The sequence below is a fragment of the Corticium candelabrum genome, chromosome 21 (assembly GCF_963422355.1).
Source record: "Corticium candelabrum chromosome 21, ooCorCand1.1, whole genome shotgun sequence".
Lineage (NCBI taxonomy): Eukaryota > Metazoa > Porifera > Homoscleromorpha > Homosclerophorida > Plakinidae > Corticium > Corticium candelabrum.
In genome coordinates, this window is record NC_085105.1 from 4,952,996 (window position 1) to 4,971,650 (window position 18,655).

An 18,655-nucleotide genomic window follows, 5' to 3' on the forward strand; every position below is an offset into this window, starting at 1 on the left:
TAGGCTCCCACATGTCTGCCAGGGCATGAATCTAGTTAGGTAATTTACTACTCCCAGCATTCTTCTCACGCCCTCAATGTCTTGAGGAGACTCCATCTGCAGAATTGCTAATACCTTGCCTGGATCTGGTTTGACACTGTCGGGTGTTAATATGTATGGTCCATATACAGTTTGCGTCAAAACTATTGACACATTTCCGGTTTACTTGTACTATTTTTGGAAAGTTTTCTAGTTTTGCTATTTATTAAGATATCATGCCAATTTTTTCTCAAACAGCTGAAAAACAGTTACAAAAGCTATTCCATAATATGCGCATCCACATAGAGAACTTATCCATCATGAAACGAGTCATGAAAGACAACACCGTGATAGTCTGTTACTATACCGCTCCATCTGCTGAGATCTGCCAACTTTTACGTGTTTCTCGCTCTACTGAACTCTCCAAAGACTGGACACTGGAGAAGGAATTCAATGCAGAGCTTCTCGTTGAAGACCAAAAACTAGCTGAAAACCATCGAACAGCTTCAAGTGAACATGACGCAACAAGGAACAACAAATCAGCGAACAAACATGCACATCAGCTTGCAGCGCAGGAAGTTGTTGTCATGCTGTTCTTCCACCAGCAGAAGAGAACTTTATGATGCAAGTATTGCTACATGATGCCTAACAATTAAAATTCTGCGGCTAGTGAAGCTAGAAATACGAGACTCTGGGATCCACTATTCTCGATTGGCCTGCTAGCTCACCAGATCTTGCACGAAATAGAAAACTTTTGGGCAGTCATCAAGCGACGTGTTGAGCTTCCTAGGCCTCAGAACGTTCATGAACTGGAAGATGCAATCCAGGCGGAGTGGCACTTTCTCACGCCTTGTGATCTGTTGCCGTACACTGAACGTCTAGCCGATTGCGAATGCGCTTTTTTATAGAGCTACGCTAGCAAGGATAATGCTATCAAAAATGAAAGGAGAACACAAACTACTGATGCGCACTTGTGAGCTTCCACAAGTCTAGCAAACCTACGAGCATACACAGCAGTTCTCTCCTATCTAATAAACATACTTGACCTGAAAACGGATGCGTTTCTGCTACCCGTGGACTGCACTTGACTTCACTTTCTCTCAACTTGAATTATCCGTGTCCAATTTTAATTGTTTGGTTTACAACGATTGAGCAGTGCGGTCAATCTCAGGTCATGATTTTGAACAGCTTCACGTACTGTAGCTTTTTCCTCTGCTACTAATATGTCATCAGCAATCACATAGACTCCATCTGCTAACTGGTGCATTCCTCAAAGAAATTGTTCTGGTGTAAAGAGTAGGAAGATTTGGTGGGATGATGAACTGACTTGATTGAAATCAAGAGCTCAACTATGTTTCATAGTATGGCGTAATTTAGGAAAACTTCTGGATGGAGCGGAGTACATGGAGATACAAAATTCAAAGAAGAATTCAAACACAAAGTAAAACAAAAATGACGTTTGGAGAGAGAAATGTTTTGTGAAAAGTTAGCTGAGGTGTCATCGGGTAATAATACGAGGAATTTTGGCAATTGGTTAAGAGTGGCATTTCACCTACACCATATAAAGGCTTGGTGTGTGATTGGTAAGGCTGAATCGGTGGAAGATACTTTACATTTATGGAAAGAGCATTTTGGTGCAATTGTCAGCAGCGAGGGTGACAAGGATCTGGAGAGAGACAGAAAGGTCTTTGTGAGGAGTTACCTGAAGCTGTTGAGGGGAAATCCAAATGACCATGGTGGAGTATGGAGACTACACCATCAGAGGTGCTGAGAGGTTTTGACCGTGTAAAGTTAAATAAGTCCACTGGTCCGGATGGAATAGAATCCGAGCATTTACAATACGGATGTTTTGATCTGGCAATCCATATAAGTATAGCCTTACTGCGTTTATGAGGCATGCTTTCATGCCTCATCAGTTCTCTAGGTCCTACATAGTACCGATCAGTAAGGACAAGCATGGAGATATGTCTGATCCCAATAATTAGAGAGGTATAGCGATTTCGTCCGTTGTATCTAAAGCAATGGAGCATGTGATATTGGATAAGTTTGGACATCATCTTGTAAGTTCCATTCAACAGTTTGGTTTTAAACAGAATCATAGTTGCTATGACTGTTCATTTGTGTTGAAAGAAAAGAGACAGTAAATTACTATCTACAGAATGGTAACAAGGTAGTATACTTGTGCCTTAGACCTTTCTAAGGGTTATGACAAAGTAAAGCATTACAGGATGTTCTGTAAACTCCTTCAAAAGAAGTCCCTGTGGGTGTTGTGAGACTCGTAGCTACATGGTATTCATCTCAAACCATAGAAGTTAAATGTAAGAACCATACATTCTGAGGCTTTTGAGGTCACCAACGGCGTGCGACAAGGTAGTGTTCTATCACCTTGTTTGTTTAATATTTATATTGATGACTTACTCAATCAGTTATTTCATTCTGACGATGGCGCAAAGATTGCCAACATGTATGAGGGTGCATGGCTTATGCAGATGATATACTAGTAGTGTTGGTGTCTCCAACGGTATGGCGTTACAAGGAATGCTTGATATGTGGAAATCTTTTGCCACAGCAACAGCTTGACATTCAATGTGAGTAAGAGTGTAGTGATTACATTTGTGAAGTCAAGATTTGTTTGTGTGGAGGATTCTCAGCTAGTGCTTAACCACAACACGTTGCCTTGGAAGTCTTGTATCACTCATTTGGGGGTGATACTGGATGAGTTATGCAACAATGCCTCTACCGTAGAGGATAGAGTTAAGAAATTTTGCGGAGCTGTCAATTCTGTTGTGCCACGTTTAGGTGGTATAGTTTCGTCAGATCAAGTTTGGATGAAAATAGTAGACACTCAGCTGTTTAGTACTATCTTGTGGTAGTCACCTCTGGAATATTGACAAAGGTCCTATTGCAGGAACTGTAGAAATAGCTAACTGGAAAGGAATTCGATGTGGTTTTGGAATGAGATCAAGAGAGTCAATACATGAGAGACTTAAAGAGTGTTTTACAGAAGCTTCAGAGAAGATCAAAGACTCCAACTATTATTCATGAAAAGAGCAATTGACTTTGTAAATTACCTTGTACAAGGACTGTCATGGTTACTTTGCAGACATAGTTCTGGATATTTGTTTAGTGGAATAGAGACTAAAATCTTGTTTTTATAGAGACTTGAGGGATTCCATGAAATCTTTTAAATTTTTAGTTTAGTGTTAGTTTGGTTATGTTTGTGCTACTTGTGTGTATTGTGTAATAGTGGATGTATGTGTAGTCATTGGCCCTGTGTGGGAACTGCACCAAATTGTGGTGTGTCAAGAATATATTATTATTTTAAGTTGGTCCTTTTTTAATTCCATCAGAATGTGCACCCTTTCAGTTATTTAATTAATTGCAATGATGCTCAACCATTCATTGGCCATGCCAATAAATTAACTTTCACCAGGATTTTTCTTAGACTTCCCAATATTCACAAGTATAAGTTCAATGCTGTAGTCTTTCTGTAATCATGCAAATTGCCCAGCTTATGCAAGTGATCCTTCCAATAACTGCTGATTTCATCATCTGTTTTAGCCAGTTTTAACTGCACTCCACTGTATGAAGTGGCAGAGTCATTGCATGATAGCTGTAAAAGAATATTGTGTTTAGCCATGCAGCCAGCTTCACCTTTGTCATGTAGTTTAGTTTATTACAGATTTTGGTTGGGCCGCTGTTCAAAGGGTCAAGTCTAATACTGCACTTTCTATTGAATTTTGTTGTATGAGATATCCAGGGATGATAAGAGTATCTCAGTTGGTACCTAAATTAATTAATTAGTGACTTTATTGAAGCATAAACCATTACTATACTTCTGTTATAGCCTCTTGTATACCAAAGTTATTATAATAAATTAGCTTGGCAATTTGAAACACACAAGAATAATTAGACAGATGGTGAAGTGAGACTATGGCTAATGGATTTGTGTCTTCATGTTGTGGTAATTAATTAAGTCACAGAACATAGCATTGTGTGTGGTATGTTTTGGTGAGAAGGCTACAATATGAGCACAAGAACAAACTTTAGGGCAAACTCTGATGCAAACTCTGATGCAAACTGTGATGGACAGACTGTCTCACTTATAGAGTTTGAGTTTGCCAGCAAGCATTCTATGCTACTTTCAAATAATTAGTAAAGAGCTGACAACATTTTTTATCTAATCAGGTTTGGCAGACTGCAGGTTATGAATGCATGGATGTCCTGGTTTTGTTGGCGTATGTAATAGAGTTTTGGGGAGTTGGGAGGTATGGTTTCAATACCAAGATGATTTCACTCATGTTTAGTGTGAGACACAGCCTCTTTTATTAATTAGCTAATTAACATAATTCTTATATGGTTGTGTAGTGTGTACAAGTAGTTCTAAAATGTTTTAGTTGTACAGTAGTATTGTAGTGGCATTGAAACCATAAATTGCTGCTTTAGCTAACAAAAATCAGAGAGACCCCACATGGTAATGTTTTTTTGTGAAGAGAAAGAGCCAGCTGGTAGACAAGCAATAGCAAGGACAGAGAACTGCAGGCTTCAGAAGTACAATGACAATCTATTTTACGTGCAGTTTTAAGGGGTGTCCCCAAGATTTTTGCAAGGCACGGCGGAAATTGTTATAACCACGCCCATCCTAATTTTTGGGCCCCTATTCCAATTTTTATGGTGACACACCTGCAAAATCTTTGATGCAGCTTTGCTTACACTAAGATACCACAAACTGTTGTCATGAAATGCTCAGGCACAAAAGGAACAAAGTGGTTTATGTTCGAATTCTATAGAAAGTTTCTCTGTCTTGACCACATGATAGCTATATTAAACCTTATAGCCCATGGAAAATTTCCAGACCTCAAGTAGCTGATAGCCTAGTACATAGGATAGGAAGGGCCAGATATCTACAAAACTCGTTTGTACGTACCATCAGATACTGACCTAAGTAGTGGGCGGTTCTGACAACCACTGCTGATCTTTGACTACTTATATTACAATTAAGTTTATACCATATGGCAGCCTTTGTCCTAATTGGTCTTATCTTCAAACCAAACATCTCAGGACTACTTGTTAGCCTCAAACAATTTCTCGAAATACAAATACACGTCATTGTCTTTATACCTAATCACTGCATACTCATGCAGCAAAGCATGGCGGCCTGTACCAAGTGGAAACCAAGGAATGGCGGAGCGCGGTGCCTTTAGTATGCTGGGGACAACCCTGCCTGAGGCTGAGGCTGAGTGTTTGTGTTGTGAAGTTTGATTATACATTTATTGCTTGAACAACTTGACAGATATCAGTCTCATATTGTGGGGCTGGATTATTGCCTTTATAGCTACCAGTTCTGATTCCTTTATGCAGATAGTATAGCTAGGAGTGTGAGTCGAGGATGTCCTCTCATTTGATTCAGTGACATGGCCTGTCGGTTTACTGGACAATTGCAATTACAGAGGACTCTGGCTAGGGATGACAAGTTGGGAATCTTCATGGAGGTGGGACCATCGTGCATGACTGTACAGTGTATGTGTAAGCAAGCACCTCAAACAGATTGATGTGAAACCTTTTCGCATAGGCAGCAGTTCTCTTCATGTGCAGTCTCAGAGCAGGAAGCATATATATGCTTTGTCAGTACACCATCTCACTAAGAAACCTTCTGTTGACTTGAAAGATTTCTAAAAATGACTGAATCTTAGAAATTTTTGCTGCAATTGATGGCTAGCAGCTGTTGGTACTCAAGGCCGAACTCTTTGGACTCACCATGAGCACAACATTCTGCATCATGCATGATGTCATCATGTCGTGATTTCCACTTGTTGCTTGTATACAGTGCAGATTTGGAGACAGTCAACCATATTGTGGCTGGCTGTGTAGTGCTTGGGCATTGACTGACTACACTGACGTCATCCACTGTGATATTTGTTGTCATTCTTGAGGTTGCAATGGCCCCGAGTACAGTACTGGCATCATCATTGATAGGCTTGTGGAGGTGGACAAGCTGAAAGTTACAATGATGTGGTGGGGATACAGCTATTTCTAATGCTAAGAAGATTGGTGCCTATAGTCTTGGCATCTGCTTCAGAAATGTGAAGACCCAACTGTCTTTTTGTTGATATCAGCTGCCCTGTTGATGCATGGCATGCAACATTACCAGGAAACATGCTGAGAATTGATGAAGTACATTGACTTAAGGGTAGAGGTAAATTTCTTAATTGTGGCATTGTTGGCGACTGCATGGTTGTTCCAGTGGTGTCGGAAGCATTGGGCGTAGTATATGGCGATATTGCATGGTGGCTGGACATGATCAATCCAGGTCATCACAACATGCAGCACTTACAGAAAACAGTGCTTTTTGAATCCACTAGGATATTGCATATAGTTGTGGTTTCTGTTTAGACAACCATGATGATCTAAGCACCTCTGAGGCAGGGTTTGCTCCCTGTGCTTACAAAGAGGCCTTACAAACCAGACCGATCGATCACCAGGTTGAGCATGACATAATATAAATAATAATATTCAATATTTTAATCATTCCTATTATACAGTACAGCACAGCTAGTGCTTTAGCCTATAAAGAATAATTCCCCAAATAATTTGACTTTTCTGTTACTGTGACGACTGCGAACGTATTGCACACACTGAAAAATAGGACATTACTGTAATGCATGAATCCAGAGTAATCCTTCTTAGAGTACTTTGGAGTGTTACATACATGGTTTCAAGGGTACATGTGCAGTACCCCTATATCAATTATGTGTCAATTATGTGTAGGTATATAAGTCTGAAGTGCAGTGCATTTCTAGACATGTTTCTATCAACACCTTAATAATTGTTATTCCATATGCATGGATGGTTGTTGCTCTTTAATTATCTTATTGATGTACAATACCATGTAGGCCAAAGAAGTGAGGTCATGCAGCATATGCACAGAGAATTCCATAAATAGCCATCATGCTGTGGAATGTCTCGTTGATGACACTAACCTTATCTGACTTGGTATGCCACAATGCAAGTAGCCTAGCTATCCCCATGCATAGGCAGTTTGTTTACTGTAATACAGCAGCTGCACCTATAGATATTTCAATTGCTTAATTGTTTGGAAGACTCCCATCATCTACTTTGTAACTATTCTTAGGTTACCTAATCACTGTTACATAGTCCAATTGAGTTACATCAAGCTTTGTGCACATTAATTAACACATGTGACTCATGAGCATATATGCACATGCTAGAAGTGAACTTGCTGCTTCAACTTCTTGCTTGCTTTTGCTAAGGATTATCATCATGTTTTTGTTGTGATCTGTCACAAGTTACATTGCTTTAATTGGAACAACTAGACTCTTTAAGTAGCAGCACTTTTGCTTTATATATATATATATATATATATATATATATATATATATAGGCATCTCCAATTACCGAACATTTTTTCCAATCTGAACAATGCTCAATGTGGGTGGGTGGGTAGAGGCTTGTTCAGATTGAAATGTTTGACACTAGATATTGAAATTTGTGTCTACACTGTAGCTGCATGAGCCCACCGATATCGTCACCTCTATGGCACAATTAAGCCACTGAGCTGTGTGTCAGTATCCTGTGCTAAGTTGTTTGTGGTGACTGTTTCCCAGTGTAACATGAACTAGTAAATAGCTAGTCTTATTATCTTTTGCTCATTGGTATTAATAGAGCCTGTCATGATGCAAGCTAGTGCTCTGTTTGGGAACTTAAGTTAAGCTGAAGGAGTTGTTTTTCGGAAACATCACTCTTGTTGAACATGTGTCCAACATTTGTTCAAATTGAGGGGTGGGATTGAGGGCGGTCACCACGTATCTGATTGTTGTGTAGACTGAAGGAACTGTTTGGTTATTGGAGATGCCCCTTATAATGGTTATGATTTCTATTTGATGGTCTAAAACTATTTGAAGAAATGTTAGGCAAAGTCTTTTTGCATTTTTTTGCAAACAGTATGTCTATTTACAACTAGTTTAAATTATGGTGACAGCAAAGTCATACCTACTTGTTTACAAGTAGTAAAACTGTGTCTTGTACTGAGTCTGGATGGGTTTTCTCTTTAGCTTTTAATGGAACACAGCAAATGTGCAAATAAGTTAGTAATGTATAGATATTTGTGTGTAATTTTCAGTGCTGTAAAACTGATTAGGTATTCTACTTACCATACGTTGTTTGAAATCTTGTGATATATTGCAATAAATTTGATTTTATACTTACATTTTGTTAATATTTTAGTGAATTGATTATTACATCATGATTAAATTATTCGTAGAGTCTTACTCACTGCTTAGAGAATTATAAATAAACTTTTTTGTTGATCACTGTGTAACTTGCCAGGAACGATTTTGTAAAGCATAGGTTTGCAGCATATTCTGTATTAGGAAACTAATATGACATAATGTTTTGCACCAACATGAGAGTGCAAAGTCTATATTGTGTCTGCATAATCTACTAGGTGGTCTATATTGTGTCTACATAGTCTACTAGGTGGTTAGAGTTTGAATCTGACAATGACGATTTGGTGGTGATATGACAGCAATAAGGAAATGTACATTGGTTTTCTTACTGTGTTTGGCTATCTATGAGAGTACACTTGTGTTTTAGTGTGTAGAGAGATCAATGGCCGAATTCTTGTAGCACACACAATTGATGATAACTACATTGCTTACTTGCACCATGTAGATGACATAGAGACATGTATATTTAGGGACTCACTTGCTGAGTTAGTGGGTGTACTCGAATGTATGTAGAGACTCAGCTCTTCTTTGATTAACGAGAGATGACGATCTAGACTTTCATATATAATTGTAGTGAAATGTTGGTCAAATAAACTAACATTTGTCTAATATATGTAGTCAAACAGACATGCAAAGACTGTTACTTGTGTATGTCTCTGAAACAAGAAAGTTTTTCTTTACAAAAATGGTAATAATAACTATATACATATATATGTAGACAACCCAAACTAAGAAAGGAAGAAATAAAGAAAAAGAGACAACAAGAAAAGCAAAACCTAACATAGCTAGTTTTAGGTCATCATATGTAACTGCAAACAAGTTTTTACTAGTCGTATACGATCACCGATTATTCTTTAAGACTGAGATTTACAGTACATTGAATGTGGGTGTGTGGTTACTGGTAATGTTTCTATCCCGACAGTGTCCCATGCTCAAATGTTAATAGAGCCCTAGTTCAGGGTTTATTCATAGAATGCTGTACCTGGCATATTGATTCTATATTGCTTAACATTTTGTTGGTTAACTATTAGTAGTGTCAGATAAGCAAACTGTTCAGATAACTGATCTGATACAAAATATGCAGTTTATTGTTTTTTGGTTCATGTGACTGCCTGTGTTTGAACAGTAGAGTATCCTTGTTTTCCATTAGACAGCAATTACTTATTTTGATCCAACTGCAAAATCTGTTTAGTAACCGTTTCACTGTCTTTGCCCATATAAAGCATCAGAGATTGTACATGCATATTATATACATTGCACTATGTATCTTGCAATTGATCAACCCTTGTAGTCTCATCTGAACATCTTTCATTGACCATGTTTTCAAAGTTAGAAAACTTGCAGCCTGAACTACAAAGAGGCTGGACTCTGGTTGTGTAGACCGGGTGGCCATTGCATGGTCTATCCAATCAGTTATCAAGAACCGATGTCTCCCTGAATAACTTGCTAAGTAAACTAACCTGGATGCTGCTATATTTACAATACTTCACTCTGAGCTAAAGTGTACCCCAGATTTCAATAGTAATGCTGATGCGTGACTTGTAAAATATATGAAGGTGACAGATACATAGGCATAGGCATGTCCTTGTGAAAGTTTGTTTCTTCCTCCTCTTGGTCTTTCTCATACCTACACCACCTTTTAAATCCACTTCCAGCCATAACAACAGGAGAAGCCTAACATCATTTGTCTATAGGGAAAGGGAGCAGAAATCTCTAGATAGCACTCAACTCACTGTTAATTAATGCTAGGATAAATCTCTGATAGTTGTGATTGGTAACATCTTTCGTTATGCCTTGTTTGCATGTAAAGAATCAAACAGAGCAGCTAATATTCTAATTTTTGATATCTTTTTTTAGTTTTACGTATAATTCAGAGTACATTGTCGATTTAGAGATTTTAAATGCTTAGAAGTGTTACAAAATTTTGTCAATACTTTGAGAAAACTGTTGAGAACAAAGAGCCAATCTCAAGTTTATTGGTCATGTAATATCTGCTGGAAACGTTGATGCTGTTTTCTAAGTTGTCACTTTTTGTCAAACTTAATTGGTTGATGATTTTGTAAACATGCACTCATTTAGCTACTGCATGTTGTCATGCAGTTGGCTGATGAGTCTTAGCTGTTCCCATCATGAAGGATTGAGCTTTATAACAATTGAAAAAATAGAAACACAATGGTTTTGTGAAACGCAGTGTGAGAAAATGGAATCAGCATACTGAAATATCAATATCATTCCAGAAATCTGATGAGATGAAAAATGAACAGTTAGCTGAAAAGAGTGTATGCATGTAGTGAGGGGGGCAACTTCAAGTTGATAGTTCATGGCTCCACTTCTAATTGGTCATTTTGATTCTTTTAGTTGAGTATATACATGCATCATTTTAGCCACCGCACTTCAAAATTTGTGGTCAATACAAGTATATGAACAAGGCACAGTAACTAGAAATAAGCTTGACTAAAACGAATGATAATCCGTTCATTAGGAACTCCCCCACAGATAGTCTTTCTGTTATTTCACTATGGATATCTTGATTATTCTCAACCAGAACAGATGACCACAACTATTTTATTTTACTTTTTATCTTGAGTTATGACACAGTGCAATGTAGATGTTGTGATATTGTAGCTTTCTTAGCAGTCCTCCTGCTGTCCTAAACGTTTATTGCTGTGGCAGAGGTGTTGAAGAACTTTTGTTATTGGAAAGAAAGCAAACTTGTAAAGGAGACTGCTGGCAAGTAGAAAGTACCAATCGTACAAAAACAACTTTCATAGTATGGCAGTTGTACAGATTCTTTTGTCTCTTGTGCTTGTGTGATGAAGGTCTTGTACAAAAGATGGATGACACAGAGTCAAAAGTAAATGTTTGGCTACTCATCAAATAATTCCATGAGACTTCATGGTCTATTGTGACCAATAAACTGCTATCAGAACAACATCTATAGGATCTGATGCAGTGACACAAGCAACCTGCTAAACCACCTTTATTGTTGTAGTTGCCTAAGGGGATACAGCCTGTCTTCACGTGTTTTGCCACGTGTTGTTGGTTATATGAAGGCGGAGCCTGTCATCACTTGTCTGTCCTTTGTCAAGTGCTTGATAGCGTTTCCTGTTTATCTCTTCGGCGTCTCAACCCACGGGTTGAGCATGCGTTTGCAGAGATAAAAGTTTGCGTCTTGATAGTGAGCCGCAGAAGTCACGGGAAATTGATTGCGGCATGGTGGGGTGTGTTGCTGTCGCTCTTTTGCCTCTGCTTGCTGTTTTCAGACAAGCCTCTTGCTTGCAGTACGTTCTACTTCAACCGGTTGTGTAATTAAGCCTCCTGCAGCTGTCAATTTACGTGTGTTTTGCAGGTTGCCATTCTTCGTCGACGTGGGAATGCCAGGCTTTGCTTCCAGTCCTGCGACGCTGTGTCCTAAGTCTAGGCTACCTCATGATCAATATGAGAGATGTGAACACACGCAGGGAGTTATGCAAGCCTTCCACGAAGGCTCGACTCTTGGTCTAGAAGAGTGCCAGCGTCAATTCTCACAACGGAGATGGAACTGTACAACTGCCTATCGATCCAGCTTTGAGACAGCGATAAGCAAAGGTAGGTAGTAGACATGAGACGACGCGCAAGTGGGTGCGGAGGATGAGCCCTGGAGGCTTGCGGGAACGATGCACTTTAGCAGTATAATTGCAGCTTTTCCACATGCATGCGATGAGCTTTCTATACACATGCCATTGTGCCGAGTTTGTTAATTTGACATTGCTGTCTGAGTTTGCGGTTGCATAGTGCGATACTATAGTTACATATGAAAGTTTCTGCAGAAGTCGCCGTGACGTTCGTACGTCGCGACGGCTGCGGCTAACCCGTCTTGCATTTCTTGCATTGCCTCTTCCTTGCAAACCGTCAGCTCAATTATAACATCGTCATATGGTAACGCTCTGTAGGGGTTCTATGGTAGGCTATCGTGGGTCTATCTGCGGTAGGTCAGCATCGAATTAGTCGACTGAATCAGCTAGAGTGAACCGGAATCGTAGGGTAGGCTTATCTGTAGCGAATGCCATATTCTGTACCAGACGTGTCATTGCGACTGTTTGGAATAGTGTCAGATTTCAGTACCAACGTTGTGCACGTGCTAAAGTTGATTGTATTGCTTTCAGCGACTCGAGAGACTGCGTTTGTGTTTGCAATGACAGTAGCGGGAATCATTTACTCAGTATCGCGCGAGTGCGCTCTTGGTGATCTACGAGAGTGTGGCTGTGATCGCAGCTGGATCAAGAAAACGCACCAGTATGGTGATTGGTTTTGGGGAGGATGTGGTGACAACATCGAGTATGGAGTGGAGTTTAGCCGTAATTTCATCTTGGCGAGGACGCCCGACAAAGACCTCGCCAGAGAAAACATGGACAAACACAACGTTATCGCTGGAGGAAAGGTATACATACACACACATCTACTTAGAGAGTGTGGGAATGACATTATGGCTGAATATGGTGGGTTCCTTGACTAAAATCTGCAAGGCGCCATGTGCGTAGGCGCGTTCAAGGTACACGTGCCGTTATGGTAATCTCCTGCTTGAAAAGATTCTGCCTAAAACAATGTCACTGCTGTTAGTGGAACCATGCAGTGGACTATCTAAGGCTATAGGAAATTCAAACTTGAACAGTTTTTGGTTGTAACTGCAGGGAGTGAAGCCACAGAGATTTTCCAGTTGCTTGCTTGTCACTCTAACCAACATTATGTGAAGATATCTATAATAATACACAATATAAATTGCAAATGCGAAGTTGTAGGTGGCACATGATGGCTTGGTGGTGGTGAGCATTGCATGCTTTGCCTTTCTGTAATGAAATATGTCCTTCTGTGGATGATGTAGGTATAGTAAACATACTTATACAGACTGTCTGTTGTTACAACTAATATGTGATATGCCTTGGGAGCATTTGTACTAAGTGTTGTTCATTGGGTGGTCTAGATAACACAAGATAGTGCAGTAATGGAGTGCCAGTGCCATGGATTTTCTGGATCATGTACTGTCAAGTCCTGTTGGAAGCAGTTACCTTCTATGAGCAAAATTGGATTACTAGTGAAAAGAGAATTTGATGGAGCAGTCAAAGTCACTCTGAATGATGCAGATAGGGAGTTGATACCTGAAAACCCAAGACACATACCACCCACTGACTCAAACTTGGTCTACTTGACAAAATCATCTGACTATTGCAAGTATGATCCATCTACCGGATCACATGGAACTATTGGGAGAGAGTGCAATAAAACGTCTGATGGTATTGATGGCTGTTCACTAATGTGTTGCAACCGAGGTTTCTATTCAAGAGAGGTTACCCTGACCAGGCGGTGCAAGTGCCAATTCATTTGGTGTTGTCATGTAAAGTGTGAGACCTGCAAAGAACGAGTGATAAAGCACTTTTGCAACTAGCTGTATATGTTCTAGAAAAGGCACTAGTTACAAGTTGCTTTGTAGTGCAAGACTCAAGCTTGATTATGTAGCATAAGTCAAGGCTAGATGGCTTGGCTCTATGAAACGAGATATGTTATATTACAGACTTTTGCCATCTAGTATATTCTAAGCAGTAATTAGGCACTGGATAGCATAGGGTCAGTATTGAACTGCTTGTACATCTACTTTTTTATATGTATATCATATGTTTATAAATAGAATGCCCCTTCTGTTGCTGTGAGCATCTTGTGATAGTGGTCTGGTTATCAGTTTGCATTGACAGGTTTCACTGTGACACGAGTCCATCCATCTAATCTGAGAAGTGACTGCTTTTGTACTGGTGCATAGCCGACAAACTGATATATCTGAGCAGTGCTAGCAGCTAGCCACAGCAGTGATTTTGTTCAATGTTGTGGATGCTAAAGTAGTATCTCTAGAAACGTATTTTCTATAAAGCATTTACATGTGGCACAAACCTCTCCTAGAGTAGTCTAGGGTTAGATGTCACACGTGTTTCGCCACTGCCATGTGTCGGACCACGTGCCTGCTAACCACGCCCTTTTCCCGGTCATGTGACTATTCGCCTCGTGACAGTGGATTGAGTCGAGTTCTGGATAACAATGGTATTGTATAGTTTGCTGCTTCTGGGTTTGCTTTTGCAAATCAGTGGTGGAGAACTTCTGTGGAAACCAGACGTGGTGTATCATGCTAAAGGCACTATCAAACTGCCGTATGCTGACATCGTGGAGCCTTTTGAAGCTTGGTATGACGGAAAGAATATGCGCAGCCGACAGACTTACTACAACGGTATGTTGCATATTGAAATTACATCTCTTGTGCGTGTATCAACGACTCTTGAGCATGGCAATTATATTATGGTTCTGCATGCAGAATTCGATTATCGTGAACTTTTGAATTTTACGTCGAGCGTCTGGCTAGTGTGTAGCATTTAGGGGGTCTCTTCAAACGTTGAACGTTTCCTTCAATCTGAACTACAAAGTGCGTTATCCACCCACCCGGTAGGTCCACCCACCCGGTAGGTCCACCCACCCCGGTAGGTTTACCCACCTATAATCCCTACCATCACACACTGATTGAATGCTCACAGTTTTATTATTGTGAACTGCTGTAATTAAACCGCTATTGCAACAAAAGGTTCCTTTGACTTGAATACTCTGCCAAAGAGTTGTCTATGGTAGTGACACAGAGAAACCTTAAAAGCACAGTGCAAGTGTAAGGGTGCTTTGACCTCCACTAGCTCAACTGGTTGAGGCGGTAGAGGTACTCTGGTTGAGCGGAAGTAATCTCGGTGGAAAACAGTGAAGTTAAAGAAACACAAGAGTGGAAACGAGCATGAGCAATTATCTGTAGCTCAAGATGGAAAATATGCACATGAAGAATGCGATCTTCTGCTCTTCTTTAGAGTCACTCTTGCTGTTGGTAGGGCTGAAGTAGATGTTTTGATGATGCTTTTATTCAACAACCATGATTTATCGGGGACCCAGTTGGAGACAGTGATGAGCAGACGGGAACTAGTTGGAATCTTGGGGTTAGAGTTATCGTTAGGGTTAGGGTCAAGCTGCTGAAATCATACTTATTCCTTGTTTTCGCCATTTGTCCATACGTGGGCATGCGCAATTGCCTACCTCCACCATCTCAACCAACATTTTACTGGTAGAGCTGGTGGAGCCGGTGGACCTCCTGTACGAGAACTCTACCGTCTCAACTGGTTGAGCTGGTGGAGGTAAAAGAAATGCACCCTAAAACTGATCTCCACGCAAAAGAAAATGACAAATGGTCTTTGTCACGTAGGCACAGAGAGTTCATCTGGAAGCATTTCAAAGATCCTCTTTAATTAAATGTTTACTGTTTGGCATCAAACATATATTCAATTAATACAAACAGTATACTCACTTACTCAGAAACGAACATTATTTGGATTGAGGGAAACATTGACATTTGGAATGCTCCTTTAACAATTGATTGACCAACAATTGTTTGATGTCTGATTGTTACCACAAGCTCTTTGTATTAGGGTTACTTTTAATAGTTTGAAATGAAACTTTCCAGTCTTGTGCTGGAGTAAAGACAACTCTGAATACTTGAAGTGACACGTTTGTACAAGAATATTGCACTTTTATAGCTTTTGAAGCAATTGGTTAGCCTACTTTATGAACAATTTGTGCATAAGTTAATATAGCCATGACAGTATTGGGGAGTGCGCTAGCACTCCCTAAGTAGGGTAGCCTCGGTATTCCAGACTACTTTCTGCATGTGATGGGAGGGGAGAGTGGGAAGAGAGAAGAAAGCAGTCTGGGGACAGCTTTATTGTAATTGACTTCAGAAATAGGCAGTGTTCATCTTAATCAATAATTACCCGTGTTCATTAGGAACAGTAACAAGCACCAGATGGCTCATGGGATATTTCCAGAAGCTGTTCGCTGCCAGCCGACTACAAACGAACAGGAAAACATAGAAAATGAGCGACTTTACTGAATCCGGTAGGGAGAAGGCAAAGATGTCACGACGTCGTACTAAAATCGCTTGGCAAGCAGTTCAAGGGTCTTCAAGGCTTCAAGTCAGAGCAGCCGCTGCAATGGCTTTATCGTTAGGTAACGTCTGACAAGCATTCGATGAGTTATCATGTCATCAGGAGCGAGATGAGTAGAATGTCGAATTTGCGTTAGCTGCACTCCACTGTGCTATTACAGTCGTCTGAGAATCACTTAGAGGCAAAGTACGCATTGACGTCAGCAGTTGTCTACAGTGCTATAATTGGCCTTTTTAGCGGTGGTTTTGATTGGAGCGGATGTTTCTGAACTTGAGCATTCATGCCTCTTCCGATGTCACTTACAATAGAGCTGTCCCCAGACTGCTTTCTTCTCTCCACCTACTGTCTCCTCCCATCACGTGCAGAAAGCAGTCTGGAATACTGAGGCTAAAGTAAGGATGGCACCAGTAGGTAAAATGATCTCGATTTTCACTTTGGGATAGCGTAGGTCTGAAATGCTTCCATAAAATGCCACAATTTTTTGTATCATTTTGTGTGGCTACTCAGGAGCCATGATTTTTGACTATCGCTTTGGTGCTATCACATTCGGACGACGCTGGGACGACGTTGTTTACTGTGAAATTTGACATACCGTTTACCACACCTTTTTCTGCATGTGACATATAGTCCCATGCACATGCCGACTTGCCAGTTTCGTGGGATCTTCACTGTTCTTGAAGCCTCTCACAGGATCTTTACTTCTCCATCATTCCATACGTGTTATTATAGGTACTAGAAACAGTCGCCAATTTAGCCTACTTACGAGACCTGAGTACTGATCGACTTGCCAGTTTGGGTCTTTGTTTTGCTCACGGGATTTTGTGTCACTCACAGGACCTTTGCTTTGTCGTTCTTTGCCTGTTACTTGAAACTTTCGTTGATTTACTTGCAAGGTCTGAGTGCCGATTGACTTTCCCCGTTCTCTGCATGGGCTCGCAAACAGGATCTCCACGTCCCTCACAAGATATTTGCAGAAAATGTGCACATGCGTGTGATAGAGACAATTCTTTCTAACTGGTAGATGAGAAAAGCATGAGCCTTGCTTGCAGGGGCATAGCGTGGCATGGGCTAGACCGGGTTATAGCCATCATTTGTAGGCGTGGTCATAAAAATTGTGGACTGTAAATACATGTGAGGACCAAAGCTGTTTATAGTATACTAGCTCACCATTCCGTTCTCCACACGGGCAGATTAGCTATTAATTAATATTACTAATCGTTAGTTAATTTTTATTGTTATTAGTTGTTAGTTAATTAATTTATCATTGTATGCATTCATGAAGTACATCTCATTCACAGATTAGCAGCCCCTGACAAAATTCTCATAAAGTTAATTAACATTGTATGCAAGTTTCTGTTGTTGCATGAGTGTTCACATGCATTTTTACTCTTCTGAAAAATTAGCAGCCAGACAGAATTCTCATTTAGAGTCATATCCCGTTCAATTATATCCCATTCTGAGAAATTAGCAAGAATCGAGTATCCCAGTGTATGCAAATTTATATGTTGTTGCATGAGTATCATGTTCTAATTTATCATGAAGTGTATCTCTGAAGAATTATCAGCCGGACAGAATTCTGATAAAGAATTTTGTTCAGAGTTATATCCCGATGTCAATGGTATCTCGTTCTGAGATTAGTGATTGTTAGTATCCCCATGAAGACAAAGACAATGTACCGGAGTTTCTCGTTTCCAAAATCTTGTTGATTGGATTATTGATTGGTAGTATCCCGTTGAAGCCATTTCGACAGTCCCGTTGGACGCAGCATTACTTTGACGGCGTTGCTGCTGCCGTTGTAAGGAACAGGTGTACGGAACTTGGCATCTATTTGATGCGAATCCAGTTCGGAAATATATTCGAGCAGCAAGAACTTGGAAGTCACTTGCAGTTATGTACTCACCCAGATAATCTGTTCCCCGTATATATACCAAGTCACGACTCACAGTGACAGACTCTCTCCATTTCAACAGTCCTGTTGAACGTCGTCACTTCAGAGACGCTGCTGGCATTGCAGGAATAGGTGTATCGAACGTGGTAGCTCTTCAATGGGTGTAGATGGGCAAACGACTGTGGGCGTTTTTTCAAGACCCAGATATACACAAAAATATCTTGCTTTTCCTGTTGTCACCCGCAATAGATGACACACTCCGCGCGTACCGTCCGACATTGGGAATGTGCAGTTTAAATTCGGTGCAGATCTGATTGGCTGTTAGGGAAATATTTGCGTGCGAGCGGAGACGGGTTCGAGGCAGGTTCCGTCGGTAGGAAATCGCGTTGTCGCTGGAGAAGTATGGAAGACGACAATCTCACTTTCAACATGGATGGATTCGGCATGCGCGAGCCAAATTCGGTGGAGATCAGACTCACCCTTCTTGTAGATTCTGATTTACACACAGA

At 40.3% G+C, this 18,655-nt stretch overlaps 1 protein-coding gene across 1 annotated transcript; it reads left to right on the forward strand.

The window, feature by feature from the left end:
- Nucleotides 1–11,423: 11,423 nt before the first annotated feature.
- LOC134196311 (protein Wnt-1-like) lies at nt 11,424–13,959 on the forward strand. Its single transcript, XM_062665411.1, has 4 exons — nt 11,424–11,545; nt 11,614–11,852; nt 12,410–12,684; nt 13,225–13,959. The coding sequence occupies exons 1-4, from the start codon at nt 11,478–11,480 to the stop codon at nt 13,684–13,686; spliced, it is 1,044 nt and encodes a 347-aa protein (XP_062521395.1). The 5' UTR covers nt 11,424–11,477; the 3' UTR covers nt 13,687–13,959.
- Nucleotides 13,960–18,655: the final 4,696 nt, after the last annotated feature.